Source organism: Elephantulus edwardii, unplaced genomic scaffold, assembly GCF_000299155.1.
Source record: "Elephantulus edwardii isolate Elephantulus edwardi_28Jun2011 unplaced genomic scaffold, EleEdw1.0 scaffold00427, whole genome shotgun sequence".
Taxonomy (NCBI): Eukaryota; Metazoa; Chordata; class Mammalia; order Macroscelidea; family Macroscelididae; genus Elephantulus; species Elephantulus edwardii.
This window is the reverse complement of record NW_006400177.1, coordinates 432225-450974: the sequence shown is the minus strand read 5'-3', so window position 1 is coordinate 450974 and position 18750 is coordinate 432225. Positions and strand designations below refer to the sequence as shown.

The 18750-nt window shown below is 42.7% G+C and overlaps 1 protein-coding gene across 1 annotated transcript in view; it reads left to right on the top strand.

Annotated features, from left to right (window-relative positions):
* The window catches only part of ACAD11 (acyl-CoA dehydrogenase family, member 11), a 97523-nt gene that overhangs the window by 10791 nt on the left and 67982 nt on the right, over nucleotides 1-18750 (top strand). Inside the window, exons 3-7 of the mRNA XM_006902550.1 lie at nucleotides 2112-2237; nucleotides 6193-6354; nucleotides 7579-7743; nucleotides 12608-12749; nucleotides 13108-13226. Of these exons, the coding sequence (XP_006902612.1) occupies nucleotides 2112-2237; nucleotides 6193-6354; nucleotides 7579-7743; nucleotides 12608-12749; nucleotides 13108-13226 (714 nt within the window). The remainder of the gene's footprint in view (nucleotides 1-2111; nucleotides 2238-6192; nucleotides 6355-7578; nucleotides 7744-12607; nucleotides 12750-13107; nucleotides 13227-18750) is intronic.

Sequence of the window (18750 nt, the reverse complement as noted above, 5' to 3'; positions counted from 1 at the left end):
AGAATCTTTGTCTTCTTGATGTTGAGCTTCAATCCATATTGCAGACTACAGTCCTTGACTTTTTGCAACAAGTGCTTCAGGTTCTGGAAGAATAAACATCCCTGCAGCCCTCTGGAGTCCAGTTTTGCTCTGATCAATGGAGGGTCTACATCCATGGGAATCTGCCTGATGGCTCCTGAGTTTTGTGAGATTTTGTTTTGTTTCTGAATCTCATCTAACACCTACCTTCCAGGCCCATCTCCACAGGAAGGACCTCCGAGGGGTGTGGGCAATAGGGCAAATGATGGGAAGGCAGATTCTTTGTGTTCTGGCATCCTTTCTGTTTCTGAGTTGCATCCAGGTCATGGAATCACCTGGATGTTTATGTTTGAGAGCATTAGGAAGCTTCTGCTTCACCTTCTCCACATGGCGTGGCTGGGAAACGGCAATTTGTTTCCGCTCCCTTCGTTTCTCCAAAACCTGCATGACAGAAGACTTTCGCGCTCTGCCAGCTTCACCCCCTTTCCCTTCCTCACCACCATTTCTCCTTCCCAGCACCAGTTGTGTGGCCCACGGAGTTAGTAGGGGCTTTTAAAATCTATTCTTCTTGTAAGAGAACTCTGGTGGCAAGAAGCTGCACTGTAGTCCCAAAGGCATGAGGTTCTAGGCCACCAGCTGCTCCGTGGGAGAAGGATGGACAATCTCCTCCCGTGCAATTAACTGCCTCTGAAAACCTGCCAGAGGGTCAGCTATGAGTTGGCTCTGACTCAGTGGTACAATAATAATACAAATTCTTGTTGTGGTAAGAGATGGGTCTTTGTCATACCTCTCCTCGCTCCCCTGTCATGCCCCCTCCTTGCTCCTCCTCACCCACCCATCAGCATGCAGCTTCACATTTAAGTAACAGTGAGAGCATCTGCTGTGTGCTGTTCTGTGCGTGAACAATAGACACCTGGCCAAGGCATGCGGCGGGAGTCTTGAGGGTGAAGGTTCTAGGTCAGCCTGATGGGCCATCAAGTTCAGCCTTTGGCTGTTAGGGGGTGATATGGTCCCTCTTGAACTTGTGATCTGATGTGGTCATCTTTTATTTGCACATAACATTGATTTTTGTATAACAGTCTGGTATTTGGAACCTAACCTTGTAGATAAGTTAAGCATCTTTGCCAATTATATTAATACACATAAAGATGTCTTACTCCATGTGAGATTTCTAAATCGTCGGTGGATCTCCTTTGCCCTCCAGCCTCTCAGTCACATGACTAGTCATGAAATCCACTTTGTCCATTTGAGGTTCTGTATTGTCCTGTGTGTCCGTGCAGAGAGAGCAAACACAGTCCAGAGGACATCCCACTAACCCTTCAGACCAGGCCGGAGTGTGAGGGGTAGGTCCTTGAGGTGTTGTCTGGACCTGGCCCTACAGTCTGAAAGATATAGATAGAACTTGCTTTTGTCAGAACTTCCAGAAATAACTGGACCCTTCGGCCACCCATGCTGATCAGAGCGAGTCCATGGTGATATGTAAAATTACATAACGGGCCAACCACTTGAATTGTAGTGATAAACTATCTAAAACCAAGATCACTGGCATCCTGTTAACGCCCACCCCAGGAACCTGGTGCTCCTGGAGGGCCCTGAACCTCCTCTTCCTGCCAGTGCTTTTTCTGCCTCCTAACAGCAGTGGTTCACCTTTGATATGAACACAGCACAGAGTAAGGAAACCTGGGAATTGTGAGTGGGTTTTTAAAAAATTACTTGAAACATCATTTATTATAGTAAGGTGTCCTTAGAACAGTGTGAATTTGAGGCCTGTCTGAGCAGAGAAGCTGAGGCAGCTTTCATGTGGTTATGAGTTTGGGGAGATGCACCTCTGGAAGAAGCCATCCTGGCAGACGTAACATGAGCACACTTTGGGGTTGCTGAGGACGTGCACTGTGGGGAAGCCTCTGACAGGGAGCAAGGTTGCTGAGTTATTGATCCACCTGGAAAACTCACTTGGTCAGCTCTGGCTTAATAGTGATACAACTAAGAATACTTGAAAGCAAATTAGTAATATGTGATGTTTGTGTTAGCGTTTATTTCTGGGCTTTTTGAATATATGTTTCTAATTGTTAATAATCCATATTCCCATTTAGATTGACAGAGAATTTAAGGTCCAGAAAGCCTTGTATTCAGCTGGCTTTCCTGTCCCACAGCCTTTGCTGTACTGCAGCGATGTCTCCGTTATTGGGACAGAATTTTATGTCATGGAACATGTGCAGGTAAGTTAGCATTTAGTCTGACCTTCACAGGGCCTTGATTTTTCAATATGTAGCTAAAATTAAGCCAAACAAAACCAGCTTGTTACAGGTGAGTCAGTTACAGTCTCATCAGGTTTTTTCACAGGAGGAAAACACCTTCATTTTCTCAGGCAGAGTGGCTGGGGGATTTGAACTATAGACATTTTGATTAGCAGACTAGCACTTAGTCTCCTAGACCACAAGGTGGTGGTGGTGTGAGACCCCCATAGAGTCAACTGTGACTCACAGCAACCCTGTGAACAGCAGAGATGTGCCATCCTCACCCCCTTGATGTGCTCCAGCCACGCCTGATGTGCTCCAGCCACAGGCTGTCCGTCTGTCTCATTGAGGGTCTTCCTCTCTTCCTCTCATCCTCCACCTTTCCCAGCATAATGATTTTTTTCCCCAAAACTGGCCCCTTCTGACAACATGCCCAAAGTACGTGAGCCACATAAATTTTGTGGTGAGATTTTGCTAAGTAATGGAATTTCTTATTCAACCTTTTAGATGACTAGAGAGCTTTGCAAAAGCTTGAACTTTTGTCTTAACTTCAACCCAAATATGTAAGAATGATGGAATAGAGAGAGCAGGAACCCTTCCCTACTTAGGGCTTCTTGAGCTATTCTCGCAATTGTCTCTAGGGGTCAGTAATGTGCTGCAGGTTCAGGCAGCAAACCCTCCTCTGGACTGGAGGTGGGGGCAAGGGATGCCGGGGGAAGACCACGCCACTGAGAACCAGAAATTGTCAAGTGATTGTTTAAAAAAAGCTCTTGCCAAATCTACCTTGAGAATTTATGATCTTTAAGTTCATCACTTAAGTTCAAATGTGGTAGTCTGAAATTGATCAAACGTAATTAAAATGTGTTAATGATAACTGGTGTCTGGATACAAAAGTTGGAAGCAGTGATGAAGAATTGGTAGTTGGAAAGTGAGGACTTCGTGACAGAAAGGAGACCAGAAATAGGACAATTGAATTTTGTACAATCAACGATTTACTCATTAGAAATACCTTTTCAAAAACATGCAGACAGTAACTTTACACATAGACGTCACCAGATAGACTGCATAGGAATCAGATTGACTGTATCTGTGAAGGAATTGTTGGAGAAGCTCAATCCCAGCAGTCAAAACAATGCCAGATGCTGACTGTAGAACCAGTCAGCTCATGTGCAAGTTCAAATTGAGGCTGAAGAAAATGAAAACAAGTCCTCAAGAACTAAAATATGATCTTAAGTTGTTCCCACCTGAATTTAAAAATTATCTTAAGAATAGGTTTGAGGCACTGAATACAAGTCTCAAAGACCAGAAGAGCTGTGGGATGATATCAAGGATCTCATTCATGAAGGCAGCAAAAATTATCATTTCAAAAGCATAGGAGAAAGAAAAAAAACCAAAATAGATGTCAGAAAAAAATGGCACTAAAGCCCCAAGAATCCAAACAAAGAGAAAAGATGCAGAAGGAAATGAGCTGAACAGAAAATTTCAAAGGCAAGCTTGAGATGACATAGCAAAGTCTTATAATGGAATATGCAGAGATCTAGAATTGGAGAATAAAAAGGAAAGAACTTGCTCGGCATTTCTCAAGCTAAAAGGGCTGAAAAAAAAAAAATCCAAGCCTTGAGTTGCAAGAGTTAGGGATCCTATGAGCAAAATCTTGAATGACCCAGGGAGCATCAAAAGAAGATGCAGGGAGTACCCAGAAGCACTGTACCAAAAGGAATTGGCTGACACTGAAATATTTCAGGAAGTACCAGGTGATCAAGAGCCATTAGTTATTAAGGAAGAAATTCAAGCTACATTGAAGGCATTGACAAAAAAAATAAGGCCTCAGGAATCAATGGGACACCAATTGGAAAGTTTCGAATGACAGACAGAGCCCTGGACATTCTCGTCAGCCTATGCCAGGAAATTTGGAGGGCAGATCTCTGGCTGGCTGACTGGAGGAGATCCATATTTGCTCCCATTCCCAAGAAAGGTGGTTCAATAGAATATGAAAATTATCAAACAACATCATTAATATCACATGAGAGCAAGATACTGTTGAAGATCATTTTTAAATGGCCAGAACAGTACATAAAAAAGGAACTGCCAAAAATTCAAGCAGGATTTAGAAGCTGTCATAGCATCAGGGATATCGTTGCTGATGTCAGATGGATCATGGCTGAAAGCAAAGAATACCAGAAGAATGTCTGTTTCTGCTTTATCGATTATGTAAAGGCATTTGACTGTGTGGATCATAACAAACTATGGCTAACATTGAGAAGAATGGGAATCTCAGAACACTTAATTGTGTTTATACAAAACCTATACCTAGACCAGGAAGCTCTGTTTTTTTATGCAAACAGAGCAAGGGAACACAGAATGGTTTAAAATTAGGAAAGGTGTGAGACAGGCCTGTATCCTTTCTCCAAACCTGTTCAGTCTGTATGCTGAGCAAAATATTCAAGAAGCTGGATACTATGAAGAAGAATGTGGATCAGGATTGGAGGAAGACTCATCAGTAACCTTCATTATGCAGATGTCACATTACTTGCTTAAAGTGAGGACTGGAAGTGCTTGCTGCAGAGGATCAAAGACTATAGCCTTCAATACAGATGGCATCTCAACATCAAGAAAATAAAACAAAACAAAATCTCGTCCCTGAACCAATAGGCAACATAATCATGATAAATGGAAAAAAAAGATTGAAACTGTCAATGACTTCATCTTACTTGGATCCACAATCTATACACTTGGTATTAGCAATCAAGAGATCAAAGAGTTATCCTTCTATTTTTACAATAATGGTCTTCTGCAGTATTTGTCCTTGTAATACTGAGTTAGTCAGCATAATGCTCTCCTAACTCTCCCAAGTTATGGTCTGTTTTTCAAAATTGTTGCTCCTGAGTGCTGCCTAGTATTCCATTGTGTGAATGTACCACAATTTCTCAATCCATTCAGTTGTAGTTGGACATTTCTGCTGTTTCCATGCTCTTGTGATCCAGTGTGACTTGAAAAGACTGGATAAACATGGGCAAGGTCCAATGGTGATTGATTTTCTGAAACATAATGCATGGGAATGATTGTATGATGCACCGTAGGAATGAAGAATAGTGTGAAACAAAATGTATACAGACTTTGTAAGCCAACATGGAAAAGAAATAAAATGTTTAAAAAGATATCAAAGAGATGTATTGCAGTGGAAAAAGTCTGCCACCAGGGACTACTCCAAATTATTGAGAAATAATAATAATGTTAGTTTCAGGTCTAAGGTACTCCATAGTCAGACCATGGTCTTTTCAGTCACTTGTTATACAGCTGAGATCTAGACAATGAATAAGGATGACAGGAAAAAAATGCCTTTGAACTGGAGTGATGAAGAAGAGTGCTGCGTATCCACAGATGGCCAAGAGAACAAGCAGATACGCCTTGCAGCAGGTGCACCCAGAGCGCTCCTTGGGGGCACAGCTTCATCTCACAGACTTTGGCCATGTTGCTAGGAAGACCATTCACTGGAGATGGACATCATGCTTGGGAAGGTGGATGGCGAAATAGAGGAAGATTCCCAGCCAGGTTGTTTGACACAGTGACTGCAGCAATGGGCTTGCGTGTGTCAGAGATTGTGAGGTTGACACAGATAAGACAGTGTTCAGATCGGTTGTTCATAGGATTGTTTTGAGTTGTATTCAACGCGAGGGCACCTAACAACAACAACATCACAAAGGAGGAGATGGCCATCTTTCTCGTGCAGAGCAGTGGCTGGGTTAGAGCCACGTGCCTTTGAGTTGGTGGTGTGGCTCCTTCCCGCTGGCCACCAGAGCTTCCTCTAGGCTCTAGGTAGTGCACAGACAAAGCATATAGAACGTATTTACATAGGGGTGTGGATGTGTGCATTGATCTCTCATGGAGTTGACTGGTGCAAAATGTTGTTAATTTTGGATCATCCTCCCTTTCACAGGGGAGAATCTTCCGTGACTTCACACTTCCTGAACTTAGCCCAGCAGAGCGCACAGCCATCTATGTTGCCATGATGGAGACCCTGGCCCAGCTGCATGCCCTGAGCGTGCGGTCACTACACCTGGAGGACTATGGCCGAGGAGCTGGTTACTGCAAGAGGCAGGTAACCATCTACAGAGTGCTGCGTTCTCAGGTTGTGGGGAGTGCTGCCTTCTCAGCACTCTGGTGGTTGGGAATAACATAGTGGGTGTTTGGGTTCAAACGCTACGCTCTAGCCGGCTGCTTCATTTCTTGGAAGTCATCACAAGAGTGTGTCATTCCGAGCGTGGAGGCGATGGGCCCTTGTTAGTCATGAGAAGGTCCTGGGAGAGCTCGTCTCACAGCGAGTGTTTGAGGGAGTGACACTTAGGTGGTGAGGAAGGACGCCGAGCCCTCCACCTCACGGGAGCCCCCGCCCAGGTGTGTCTGGAGTCCTGCCCCCATCATCTAGTCATGTGGGGGTTTGGGAAGGCTGAGGGGAGAAGGGGACGGAGATTGGGGGTGTACTCAGTTTATATAACGTGCCTTGTGAGGTGGACCTCTTTATCTTTCCAAATAATCATCAGATGTGGATATTCTACTTACTCCCTTTTGTAAATGAGGAAACTGAGGCTTAAATGAGGATTAAATGATGTACCACCAGCCAGCTTGCATGAACTTTCAGCCCGGGTCTGTATGAGAGAGCACTCCTTGCCACAGAGGAGATTCGGACATGCCCACCCCACAGAGTAGAGCTGTGGCTGATGTGGTTTCAGTGGCTGGTGTTTTGAGGTCGTCACTCCGAGGTCACGTCCCAGACTCCTGTCTGTGGGTGAGGAGGCAGATGTTAGTCCTTGACACCATCTCAGACTCCACAGAGTGATGAACAGAGGGGCAGACAATGTGGCCCTGGTGGGTGGCTGATTTGTTTATGAAGAGCACTGGGCAGTCTTCCCACTTCTGTCTGAGTAAAGCATCAGAAGACCCTGGGAGTAATAGGAAAGGGCCCTCAAATCAAGGTGGCAGCTGGAGATTCTTCTGCCACTCTTTTTTAGGATTTTCTTTCTTCATGTGACCCTTCCAGAAATATTCTGTGTCTCTGTGTGAGCACACATTATTTCTTTTTTCTGCCATGGAATAGTTGCAGGGAAAAGACTAGAACCTTTGTCTCTTCTTGTCCCTCTAGTCCTTTTATTTGTCTTTTTTCCTGATAAAAAATCTGGGTGTGTAAAATGGAGCCAGCTACGAAGAAGCTGATAGTTGCTAACTGGCCTTTGGAAGTCAGAGTAAGTGGCTGTCACTGAAGTGTTTTGAATATAGGATCGTGGCCTCATGCCCCACCTCTGCACACTGTCTTCTTCATCATTAGGTCTCAACCTGGACCAAGCAGTACCAGGCCGCCGCTCATCAGCACATCCCCGCCATGGATCAGCTGTCTGACTGGCTAGCGAAAAACCTACCAGAGAATGACAAGGAAGAGTGCTTGATTCATGGGGATTTCAAACTGGATAACATGGTTTTTCACCCTAAAGAGGTACGTCACATGCTCTGAGCAGGTGTGATGTGGCCTGAGTGTTGTATCTGAGCACTGAAGGGGCCCTCCTGTCACCTTTCTAGCTCTGCAGTTGAGGATCCTTGTAGGGTCATTAGGAAATCAGTCCTGGTCACTTACTAGTGCAGGGAGCTGGCCCCCTAAGACCAGTTTCCAAGTGCTGGCCACTTTGGGGGTAAGTGCTGCCTTTAGGGAAACCTGTGCTGAGAACAATGTAAAGTTCTCAGAGTCCCATATCCTAGTGGGAAATTGACTTTAGTCTTCTCCAGATTTTCAGATGTCTTAGAGACGAAGAGTTAACTCTAACTTAACTTACTCATTTGCTGCTTTTCACACCTTTTCCCCACAGAAATGGGAACAAGAATACTGTTATCAGTCACATTGCTGCCAGAATTAATCAGGTAGCTCAAACACCAAAGTCCAGATAATGTAAAATGAGTGAGCACATTCGTCAGCAGGACAGAATTTTTTTCCTAGAGAAGTGAGTTTAGGTTTGAAATCTTGTCTGTATAATTAATGTGTGCACTCCTGGTTATGCACAGTTAGACACCCCACCACTGACTGAGACCCCCCAGAGGAGCCACAGGGCGGCTGAGTATCACTGCTGGAAGGTCACCGGGCCACCAGCAGTGGCCAACCGCTCAGTACCCGCACACACCTCTTATACGTGACGTCTGCAGCCTTTTGTCAGGGGGTCCAGGTAATTTTTATTCTAATTTTATTAGGAAAAATAATTTACATTTTTAACCTTGGAAAATCCAAGACATTTATACTTTCAAGTGAGCAGAATTGAGCCCGTATTCAGAATCCTTGCCTCCGTCTGAATGTCTTCTGCTGCAGTGTCTGTTCATATCCTCTGCTCATTTGTTGTTTGCAGTTTGGGGGATTTTTTGGCCGATGTTGTTGAAATGTTTAAGTTTTCTAAAAGTTTTAGCAATTAGTCTCCTATTGTTGTTGTTAAGTGCCGTCGAGTCGCAGGCGACTCATAGCGACCCTATGAAGGAGAGTCCTTAATGCTTGGGTGCCTGTCATCCTCTCTCCAGGTTCATAGGGTTTCCAGAGGCAAGCCATTATAGAAGTGGATGCCACTCCTCCTTCCAAGCTTGTTTTAATCGGGGAGCTCCACCCCACTCTCTGTCCGCATTGGGTAACCAGCCATTAATGCATTTGACACATCAGTGTCACAGTGTTCAGCCTCACAGCAACCACAAGTGACCGCGGTACAGCAACTTGCACACCAGGGCTATATGACCTAGAGGAATGTCTGGCTTGGTAGTCTCCTATTAGATATGTAATTTCCAAATTTCCCCCTAGTCTGTAGGCTCTCTTGTAACATAAAGGTTTCATTTTCTGAAGGTCTCAGCTGTAGACTTAGCTTCTATGGTTTAGGGTCTTCAGTTTGTCCATATTTTTTTTCTGTGATGATCTTTATGCTTCAACGTTTTAAATTTAAGCCTTTGATCCATCCAGAGTTGTAGGGTTTTTTTTTAATATGGTGTGAAGTATGATTCTTATATTTTTAGTAAAATGATATCCAGTTGTCTCATTTTTTTATTCTTACTTTTTATATTGAAATATTGCTGGACTCAAAAGAATTTGTAAAAGTTTTGTGTATTAGTCACCAAGATGCCCCTGAGGCAGCCCCCAAATAGCGGTCATCTCAGTCTTCAGAAAAGCAATATGGCAAAAATAAATCTTTCAGAATATGTCTTAAAAGGTAAACATTAGGTGTAGGGAATGAAGTAATAGGAGACTTAACAATTGCTCATTTCCGTAATATTTATAATTTGACGTTTGAGGGTGTTTTTTGTTTTAAAAACAAGTATGTCTTCTTTTTATCACTAGAAAATATAGCAACCATTAAGAAATAAAGCACAACCCGCTTTGAATGATAAAATTTCTGGGAATCTGTGGGGTTGGCCAGTAATCCTGACTAAAGAGAAAGCAAACCAGAAGCAGGTCACTCACTCAGTGTCTTATCTTCAGAGCCTCCCAGTTACTTATGGGAAGTATTTGAAGCATGTCTGAATGAGGATTGAGTATCACAACATCTCAAAAAGAATCCAAACTATGAACAGTAAGCTATTGATTAAACATTGTCATTAATTACATTAATTAGTTGTAATCGTTATAAAACCATATGTCTGTAAATTATTGCATGAAAATGCAATATAATTTATACACTTTCACTCAAGGAAAATGAAAAGAAATCCAGTTTTACACTTAGAAAATATTGCTAATTTGTCCAAATATAAATATGAACCATGTGAAGTTTCTTGTTTTTTAAATTTTGGAACTTATTAAAAATCTATTTATTATCACTTTAACTTAAAAAACAAACATGTAATTTTTATATTCAGCATGTAATTCCATAGTTATTTCTTCTGCAGTGAGTAACTGGTGTCCAGTGTAAAAGATGACACTTCCGAGCCCCTCTGTCCAGCCTGATGCCGTGAGAGCTGGAACCCACCAGAACAGTCTTGTTCTCTGCATCTCGCAAGTTTGGCGACATGGACAGGGACAGTCTTCCTGCTTTCCTGTCATTTTTAGTGGAACACATTGGAATTTTCTTTCTTTCACAGATTTCTGCCTTACAAAGCTCTGGGTTTGTAAGGCTTACTGTATTAGCTTATAGAAAAAAATATTTATGCAAAATATTTGTAGTTTTATCTTATTTTTAATTTCTTTAGTGTCTCTAAAAATGTGAGTATAGTTGGAAAAAATACATAATTTAATTTTATAGCTAGAAAAGATGAAGATTTTCTTCCTGACATTTTCACTTCAGAATTTTTTTACAAAGATAATCTTTAGTTATGAACCAGGTTTTACATTCAAGTCCTCAGACTTGCAGCTCTGCACAATTCTGTCTCCTCTGCACCTACTTCTGCTTGGGACAGGCCAATGTCCTTATCTTTAACCACCTCACCTTCTATTTCATTCTTCACACCTCCCCCGAGAGGTGCAGTCTGACGGCTCGGTTCTTCAGAATCTGGAAGCTTCTTGTGCCATCACTGATGTCTTACCCCGTCTTCCCTGGATATCTTCATTTTCACTGACATCTGACCCTGTCTTCACTGACGTCTTACCCTGCTTGGGCCATATGGTATTAGCTGGTCATTTTATTTTATTTTTTATTTTTTTTTTTTGTTATATTAGAAACATTTTGTTGCTGTTAGCTGCTCTCAAGTTAACTCTTTTTTTTTTTCTATAATTATATTTTATTAATTTTCATAAACATTTACAGAGATTTTGGGCTTCCACTCATTCATTGTTGCACTATTCTCTCTACCCTCCTCCCAGTTTGTTCTTGTCCAAATGCCACAGTGCTTGTCAAAGCCAGTTCTGATTTATCTTCTTTGTCAGTGTATCCTTTGCCATTCCCTATCACTCCTCCCTGAGAGAGACTTCACCCTGAGTCATAAGGAAATAGCTGGTCATTTTAAAAACTATTCTTTCTGACATCAGTTGAACTAATCCTGTGTTGAGTGTGGGTATTTGTAAGTTAATGTAAGACTGATGAAGGCTCCTGGGCTTGACTTCTGTCACGCCTTGTCGACCTCACCTGTCTCCAACCTTCTCCTTGCGTCATTATATTTTTGCTGCATAATAAAGTGTGAAACTAAGTTAACTGGGTCTGGGACAACTTATACAGTACAACTTTGTGTAGAAAAGCTGGGGTATATGAAGACGAATGTGACATCAGGATCAGAGGAAAACGCATCAGCAGCCTGCATGGTGCAGATCACACAACCGTGCTTAAAGGGGATTGCTGCAGACGATCAAGGACACCAGCCTTCAATATGGGTTGTACCTCAACATCAAGAAGACAGGATTCCTCTTCACAGGACCAATAGGCGACGTCATGACAGAAGGAGAAAAGACTGACGTTGTCCATGGTGTCCTCTAACTCAGAGCCACAGTAGCAGTGGCAATCCGGGATCAAAGTGCACTCTGCCTTGGTGCTGCCAAGGATGTCTCCAAAGTGCTAAGGAGCAATGTGACAGCTAAAGACTTGCTTGCTTTCAAATAATATGATTCTTTCATCATGCTGTTATGTAATGATGGGGTTTGTATTCACAAAACAAAGAGCATTTTTTTTTGTATGTAACTTTTTTATGTCTATGACATGAAATAACAAACTTAAAAAAATGTCTGTTGTCATTCGTTGGCATTGAGGGCCCTGTAGCTTGTGGTGCCCTTAGCATCACAGGGTGAGCTTTCACTGGGCTGTCTGCAGGTACGCTGACATCCTGACAGTGCCCTTAGTATCATAGGATGAGCCTGTTTACACTGGGCTGTCTGCAGGTACCCTGACATCCTAATGGTGTAGTGTTAGGTATCTAGTTTCCACGTGAGACAACTGTAAGTCATACGTGACCCAGCCATAGAATGGATTGTTGAAATAAAAGTCACATATTGGAATTCTTTCATGAATACTCACAGTTTATAAATTTCTCTTGATTCAATCTCTGCTTGTTTCTGGAGGTGTTGTTATGAGCTGTGGAGTCAGAGCTGACCATGGCTGACCCTCCAAAGGGTTTTCAGAGGCAGTAAATCACATGGGAGGAAATTGCTCATCTTTCTCCCATGATATAGCTGGTGGATTCAAACCTCGTACCTTCGCATTGGCAACACAGTTTTTTATCACTGGGCCACCACAGCTCGCAGAGGGATTGAGACCATGTAAATAAAATTAGAAAAAGGTCACTTGCCACTGGACATCAGGAGGCAGCCGTAGGGTAGAATGGAGGGGACGAGGTAGACTGCAGCCCAACAGCGTGGTTTAAGAGCGTCTTCTCCTGGCTGGCCCCTGTAGTCAGCTGGTTCGAATCTCTCCATGTCACAGGCTCGTGTGATCGCCGTCCTGGACTGGGAGCTGTCCACCATCGGTCACCCGCTGGCAGACGTGGCCCACCTCGCCCTCTTCTACTTTTGGCCCCGGACAGTTCCGTTGCTCGGTGAGGGTTCCCATCTTACCGATCGCAAAGGTATGAAACTGTACTGTTGTTTCATTTGATGGTCCTGTAAAAGCATCATTATTGTTTCCCTAATGTCAAAACTCGAGGATTACTTTACTGTGTTTGGTAAATAACTTTTATTTGATTTCTGAAGGTATTGCCAAGCCATTTTTTTTCTTTTTCCCCTCTGAATTCAACATTTCCTTTTAAACTATGCCAAATCTCTTGTTTTGTCTGTAATTCTCTCTTGGGGATAAAAATTTAGAGCAATTCTCTGCATGGATTATAGGTGCTTTGTCCTGTTTTTCATATATTTGTTATATTAGGACATTTAAAAATATTCAGCATGACTTTAAAATTAATTTTTTTATTATATGCTATGTTCTAGGGCTGCCATCAATAGAAGAACTGGTTTCAATATATTGCCACCGCCGGGAAATTAATTCTGTTTCTGACTGGAACTTTTTTATGGCTCTTTCATTTTTTAAAATGGCTGGAATAGCACAGGTAAGAAAAAGTGAGCATCTCCAGATTATATACCAGGGACCAGGATGGGCGCTGAGGGAGGAGTCATCTCTGTGGTTCCCAGTGATTGGCCAGGGTGGGCTATGAAGGAGGAGTCATCTCTGTATTTCCCTGTGATTGGCCAGGGTGGGCATCTGAGGGAGGCATTATCTTGAATTCCAGATCTTACGCCCTCCTGGCCGATGTTAGAAAGAATGTCCACTGCTGTGGGTGGATACCGCTCCGTGAGACCCTACAGGACCCAGTAGAACTGCGCCCTCCGCCCTGAGTTCCTGGGACTGCACGTCTTCCTCCCTCAGAGCTGCTAGTGGGTCCACTCTGGGGAGTGTGCAGTCCAGGGCTCACCCAGCGTGCCCAGCACAATGCAGCACATGGAAGCCTCCTGTAAATGAATTCAGTGAATATGTTCATACAAATTTCCAATAATGCTGTAGTTATGTGGTTAATTTTGAGAGCAAGTTGGGCATACATTCAATTCTGGGGGGGGGGGGGGATTGTATACCAATGAAGGTATTTTTCTTTTTTCAAAGAGAAGACCAAACTGGGGAGGGGGAGGGGAGGGCGGGGAGAAAAATGCAACAATCGATGAAGGGAAATCCAAAATCTCTGTAAAATGTTCATTAAAATAAATTTTAAAAAATTTAAGTAAAATTTTCTAGGTATTCTAAATTTTAAGAATTTCATTAACTGAGATGATTTCTAAATATCAATGAAAAGAGGCTAGGATTTGAAGGAAGAAGTCAATGAAGTTTGTTAGAAACCTAGAATGGGAAAGAAAGATTAAGAAAACTAGGTATTTTCCTGTGCTCAGAGCTCACGTTCTTGTCAAACTGCCATGATGCTTTCTAGGAATTATTCTTTGTATTTTGTAGATCCTAGAGCACATGCAAAGGGTTGAGCATGTGTGTAGCACAATGGTTTTCCCAAGTAGGATTTAGAATCATTTGCAATGTCTGTTGATTTCTAGAAAACATGCCAAGTCGTTTTTTAATGCTGAATGGCTATTCATTTCATATAGATGGTTGATAGGGGTTATAATTGAGGTGTATATACGTGGGAGCTCTGGTGGCCTAGTGGCAATAAGCTGCGTTGAGATTCCAAAGTCACGCGGTTCAAATCTGCCAGCCTCTCCGTGAGGGAATGATGGGCAGTCTCTTCCAGAAAAATTAACTGCCTCTGAAAACCCGCCAGAGGGTGAGAGAGAGAGTGAGAGAAGTGTGTGTGTGTGTGTGTGTGTGTGTGTGCGCGCGCGCGCGTGTGTGTGTGCGCGTGCGCGCGGTGTACTAGGAGCCTTATGTAGTTGAATCCATTGAGGTAGAACCGACCCATAGCGGACCCTCTAGTGTGTTTTAAGAGGCAGTAAATCATATGGAAGTTGATTGCTCATTTTTCTCCTGTAGAACAGCTGGTGGATTCAAGCTGCATACCTTTAGGTAGACCATGCAGCTCCTTACCTCTCAGCCACCAAGGAATGAGCGAGCCTTGTAGATAGATGATCATAAACATTCCATTTCTACTGGCAGTAGGAATTGGAAATGATGAGAAGGCCGCAGTGGTTTACAGTCCACATACTTATTATGTGCTGAGCCAACTCCCAGATGACCCTGCAGTGCGTTTTCAGAGGCTGTAAGTCCTGAGGGAGGACAGTGCCCATCTTTCTCCCAAGAGCAACTGGTGATTTGAACCAAGAGCCTTTGAGTTGGCACTGCAACTGCTTACATACTAAGCCATCAGTGCTCTCTAAAAATTAGTTATATAAAAAAGATGAAGTAGTGGAAATCAGTAATTTGTGGGGTTGGGTTCTTTGCTTGTTTGAAAGGGCATTGTTCTCTTGGTAGTATAAGCAGTTGTGATACTCAGCTACTAACTGAAGATGGAAGTGTTGAATCCACCTAGGGGCATGTGGAAGGAAGGCCTGGTGGTGTTTCTTCAACACTCTTCCCTGGACACCCTTGTTCTGACACACAGTGTTGCTGTTAGTAGGAGCTGGGTCAGTGACAGTGGCTTGGCTTGGTTTCTGTGTTAGGGTAGAAGCAAGAACATGGAAAATTAAGGAAGAAAAAGCTGATAGTATTCAACTGAAGCTCTTTAAAGGAGATAATTCTTAAGAGTTATCTAATTGCATTTCCTTTGGCTTTATATGTGTTTATCATATTTTGGTTTCTTTAAAAATGTTCTCCCTTTAAGAAGGGAAAGTAAGGATTCTCAAGATCACAAAAGTTGCAGGTTTGGTATCTTTGGTAACTACTGAATTCATTTTCCAGTTTGGTGTGAGTCATTTTGCTAGGATGAGCGCACATTAACTAGATGAGAGAAGTGAGCTCTTTAATTTATGGAGAATAACTATCCCTACATGGAAATGAACAGCATTATGTCTTCCTGATTTGTGAATGTAGTTAATAGTAAGAGCAAATGGCCCTTCTTCTGTACTCCACTTGGCATCTCCCAGGTTATCACACTGTAGTGGTGCGGGGGTTGCTGTGATGTGAGGAGCTGGTCCGCAGGTATTACTAGTACAGGCGGGCTCACCAGTGATGGACAGGATGCAGAGGGAATTCCAGACTGACAGACTCGGAAGCAGGATGCTGTCTAGTTCTCACATGATGGGTCTTGAAGCCCAGGGATAGCACTGGGACACTACCAGAAGATAAGTTCCTCACATTGGAACACTCTCAGCATTGGACTAGGAAAGAGCTGCCTCCCCAAAATACAGTCGATCTTAATGACATGACTGGAGTAAAGTTTTCACCCAATGAAGGTCCTTCATTTGCTCATGTAGCACAAACCAAAATAAGGAGATGCCCGTGTAAACATCTATTAATAATGACTTCTAATTATTTATATTCAAATAACAGCCAATTATTGACCATATGAGTTAGGAGATAACATCAAAGATATCCAAGAAGAGAACAAAAGGTAATTTCAGACACAGAAGAGGAGGAGACCAAAATGGACGTCAGAAAAGACTCTGAAAATTGCACTCGAGGGTTGAGAAGCCAAAACAAAGGGAAGGGATGCTGAAGTAAAATAGATCAGCAGAGGATTTCAAAGGGCAGTTCGAGAAGACCAAAGCAAAGTATTATAATGGAATGTGCAGAGAACTGGACTTGGAGAGTAGAAAGGGAAAAACCCCCTTGGCATTTCTCAAGCTGAAAGAACTGAAGAACAAATTAAAGCCTCTAGTTACAGCACTTAGGGAAGCTATGGGCAAAATCTTGAATGATCTAAGAAGCATCAAAAGAAGAGGGAAGGAACACACAGAGTCACTGTACCAAAAAGAATTGTCCGAAATGGAAATATTTCACGAAGCAGCATACGGTCAAGGTCCAATGGTAATGAAGGATGAACTTCAAGCTGCGCTGAAGGCATTGACAAGAAATAAGGCCCAAGGAATTGATGGAATACCAGCTGACATGTTTCAGATAATAGATGTAGCCTGAACTGCTCAGCACTCAGCTACCTGGCTGACTGGAAGAGATCTGTATTTATTTCCATTCCCAAGAAAGGTAATCCAATAGGATATGGAAATTCTCTACCTATATGATTAATAGTAGATCCAAGAATGGCCAGAAAGAAGTTTAAGCTGGATTTAGAAGAGGTCATGTCACCAGGAATGTTAATATTTGATGGATCCTTGCTACAAGCTGAGAAGACCAAAAGAATGTCTATCTGTGTGTTATTGGCTATGCAGAGACATTGGACTGTGTAAATCACAACAAGCTATGGCTAACATTGAGAAGAATGGGAATCCCAGAACACTTAATTATGCTCATATGAAACCTCTGTCTAGTCCAAGAAGCTGTTGTCCAAACAGAGCAAGTGAACACTGCTTGGTTTAAACTCAGGAAAGGTGTGTCAGCGTCGTATCCTTTCTCTATATCTGTTCAGTCTGTACCCTGAACAAGTCATTTGAAAAGCTGGACTCTATGAAGAACTTGTGGCATCAGGATCGTAGGACAACTCCTCAACAACCTGAGCTGTGCAGATGACACAACTTTGCTTGCTGAACTTGAGGAGAACTTGAAATGCTTTCTGCAGAATATCAAAGACTACAGCTTTCAGTATGGATTGCCGAGTTAAGGAAAGCTGTATTTGTACCTATATTCCAGAAGAGGTGATCCAACAGAATACAATAATTATTTAATAATATCACTGATATTACACCTAAGTAAAATATTATTGAAGGTTATTAAAAATGGTTGGAGCAGTATACCCATAGAAAAATGCTAGAAATTCAGGTTGGATTTAGAAGAGACTTTGGCATGACATAATTGCTGATGTCAGATGGATGTTGGCTGAAGGTAAAGAATACCAAAAAGGTGTTTATGTATATTTTACTAGATGTGCAAAGGCATTCAACTGTGTGGATAATAGTAAAGTATTAATAACATTGAGGAAAATGGAAATTCAGCAACAGTTGTGCTCACGTGGATCCTGTACACAGAACAAGAAGCAATAGTCCAGACTACAAGGGCACATGACAGTATTTCAAATCAGGAAGGTGTACATCTGGGTGGTATACTTTCTTCATACTATTCAATTTGTACGCTGAGCAAATTACCTCAGGAGCTTCTCTCTATGTGAAGAATGTGGCAGCAGGATTGGAGCGGGACTCATCAGTCACCTGAGTTGTGCAGATGGTACGGCCTTGCTTGCTGAAAGTGAGGAGAACTAGAGGCACATACCGAAGAGGGTCAACGGTGTACCTTTCAGTATGGATTTCACCTCAATATAATGGAAACAGAAATCCTCACTATTGTTCTAATATGTACCAACATGACAAATGGAGGAAAATGTGATGTTGTCAGTGGTTACATTTTACTTAGTTATCCATCAATATCCATGAAAGAAGCAGTCAGGAAATAAAAAATGTGCTAGGGAGCTCTGGTGGCCAAGTGGCAAGAAGGTGTGCTGCAATCCTAAAGGTACAAAGTTTGAATCCATCAGATGCTCCACTGGAGAAGGAGGGATAGTCTTCTCCTGTGCCAGTCGAATCCAGTTCGATGGTGCACAACATGAGGGAAAAAGAGAAAGAAGGAGAAGAAGAAAAATAATATATACTATGTTGGATGAGCAGATTATCCGAGAGGCTGGGCTCTATGAGGAGAAGTGTGGCGTCAGGATTGGTGGAAGATCTATTAACAATCTACGTTATGCAGATGACAAAACCCTGCCTGCTGAAATTGAGGAGGACCTCATGCACTTGCTGCAGAGGGTCAAGGACTGCAGCCTTCAGTATGGACTGAGGCTCAATGTCAAGAAGACAAAGATTCTCACCACTGGACCAATTGGTAGGATCAGGATGGATGGCGAAGAAATTGAGATTGTTCACAGCTTCCGTTTGCTCGGCTCGATGGTCAACACTCTTGGCATCAGCAGCCAGGAAATCAAAAAACATATTGCAATGGGAAATTCTGCTGTTAGGGACCTCTCTAAAGTACTCAAGAGCAACGGTGTCTCTCTGGAGACTAAGGTGCGCTTGATACAGGCCATGGTCTTTGCAATC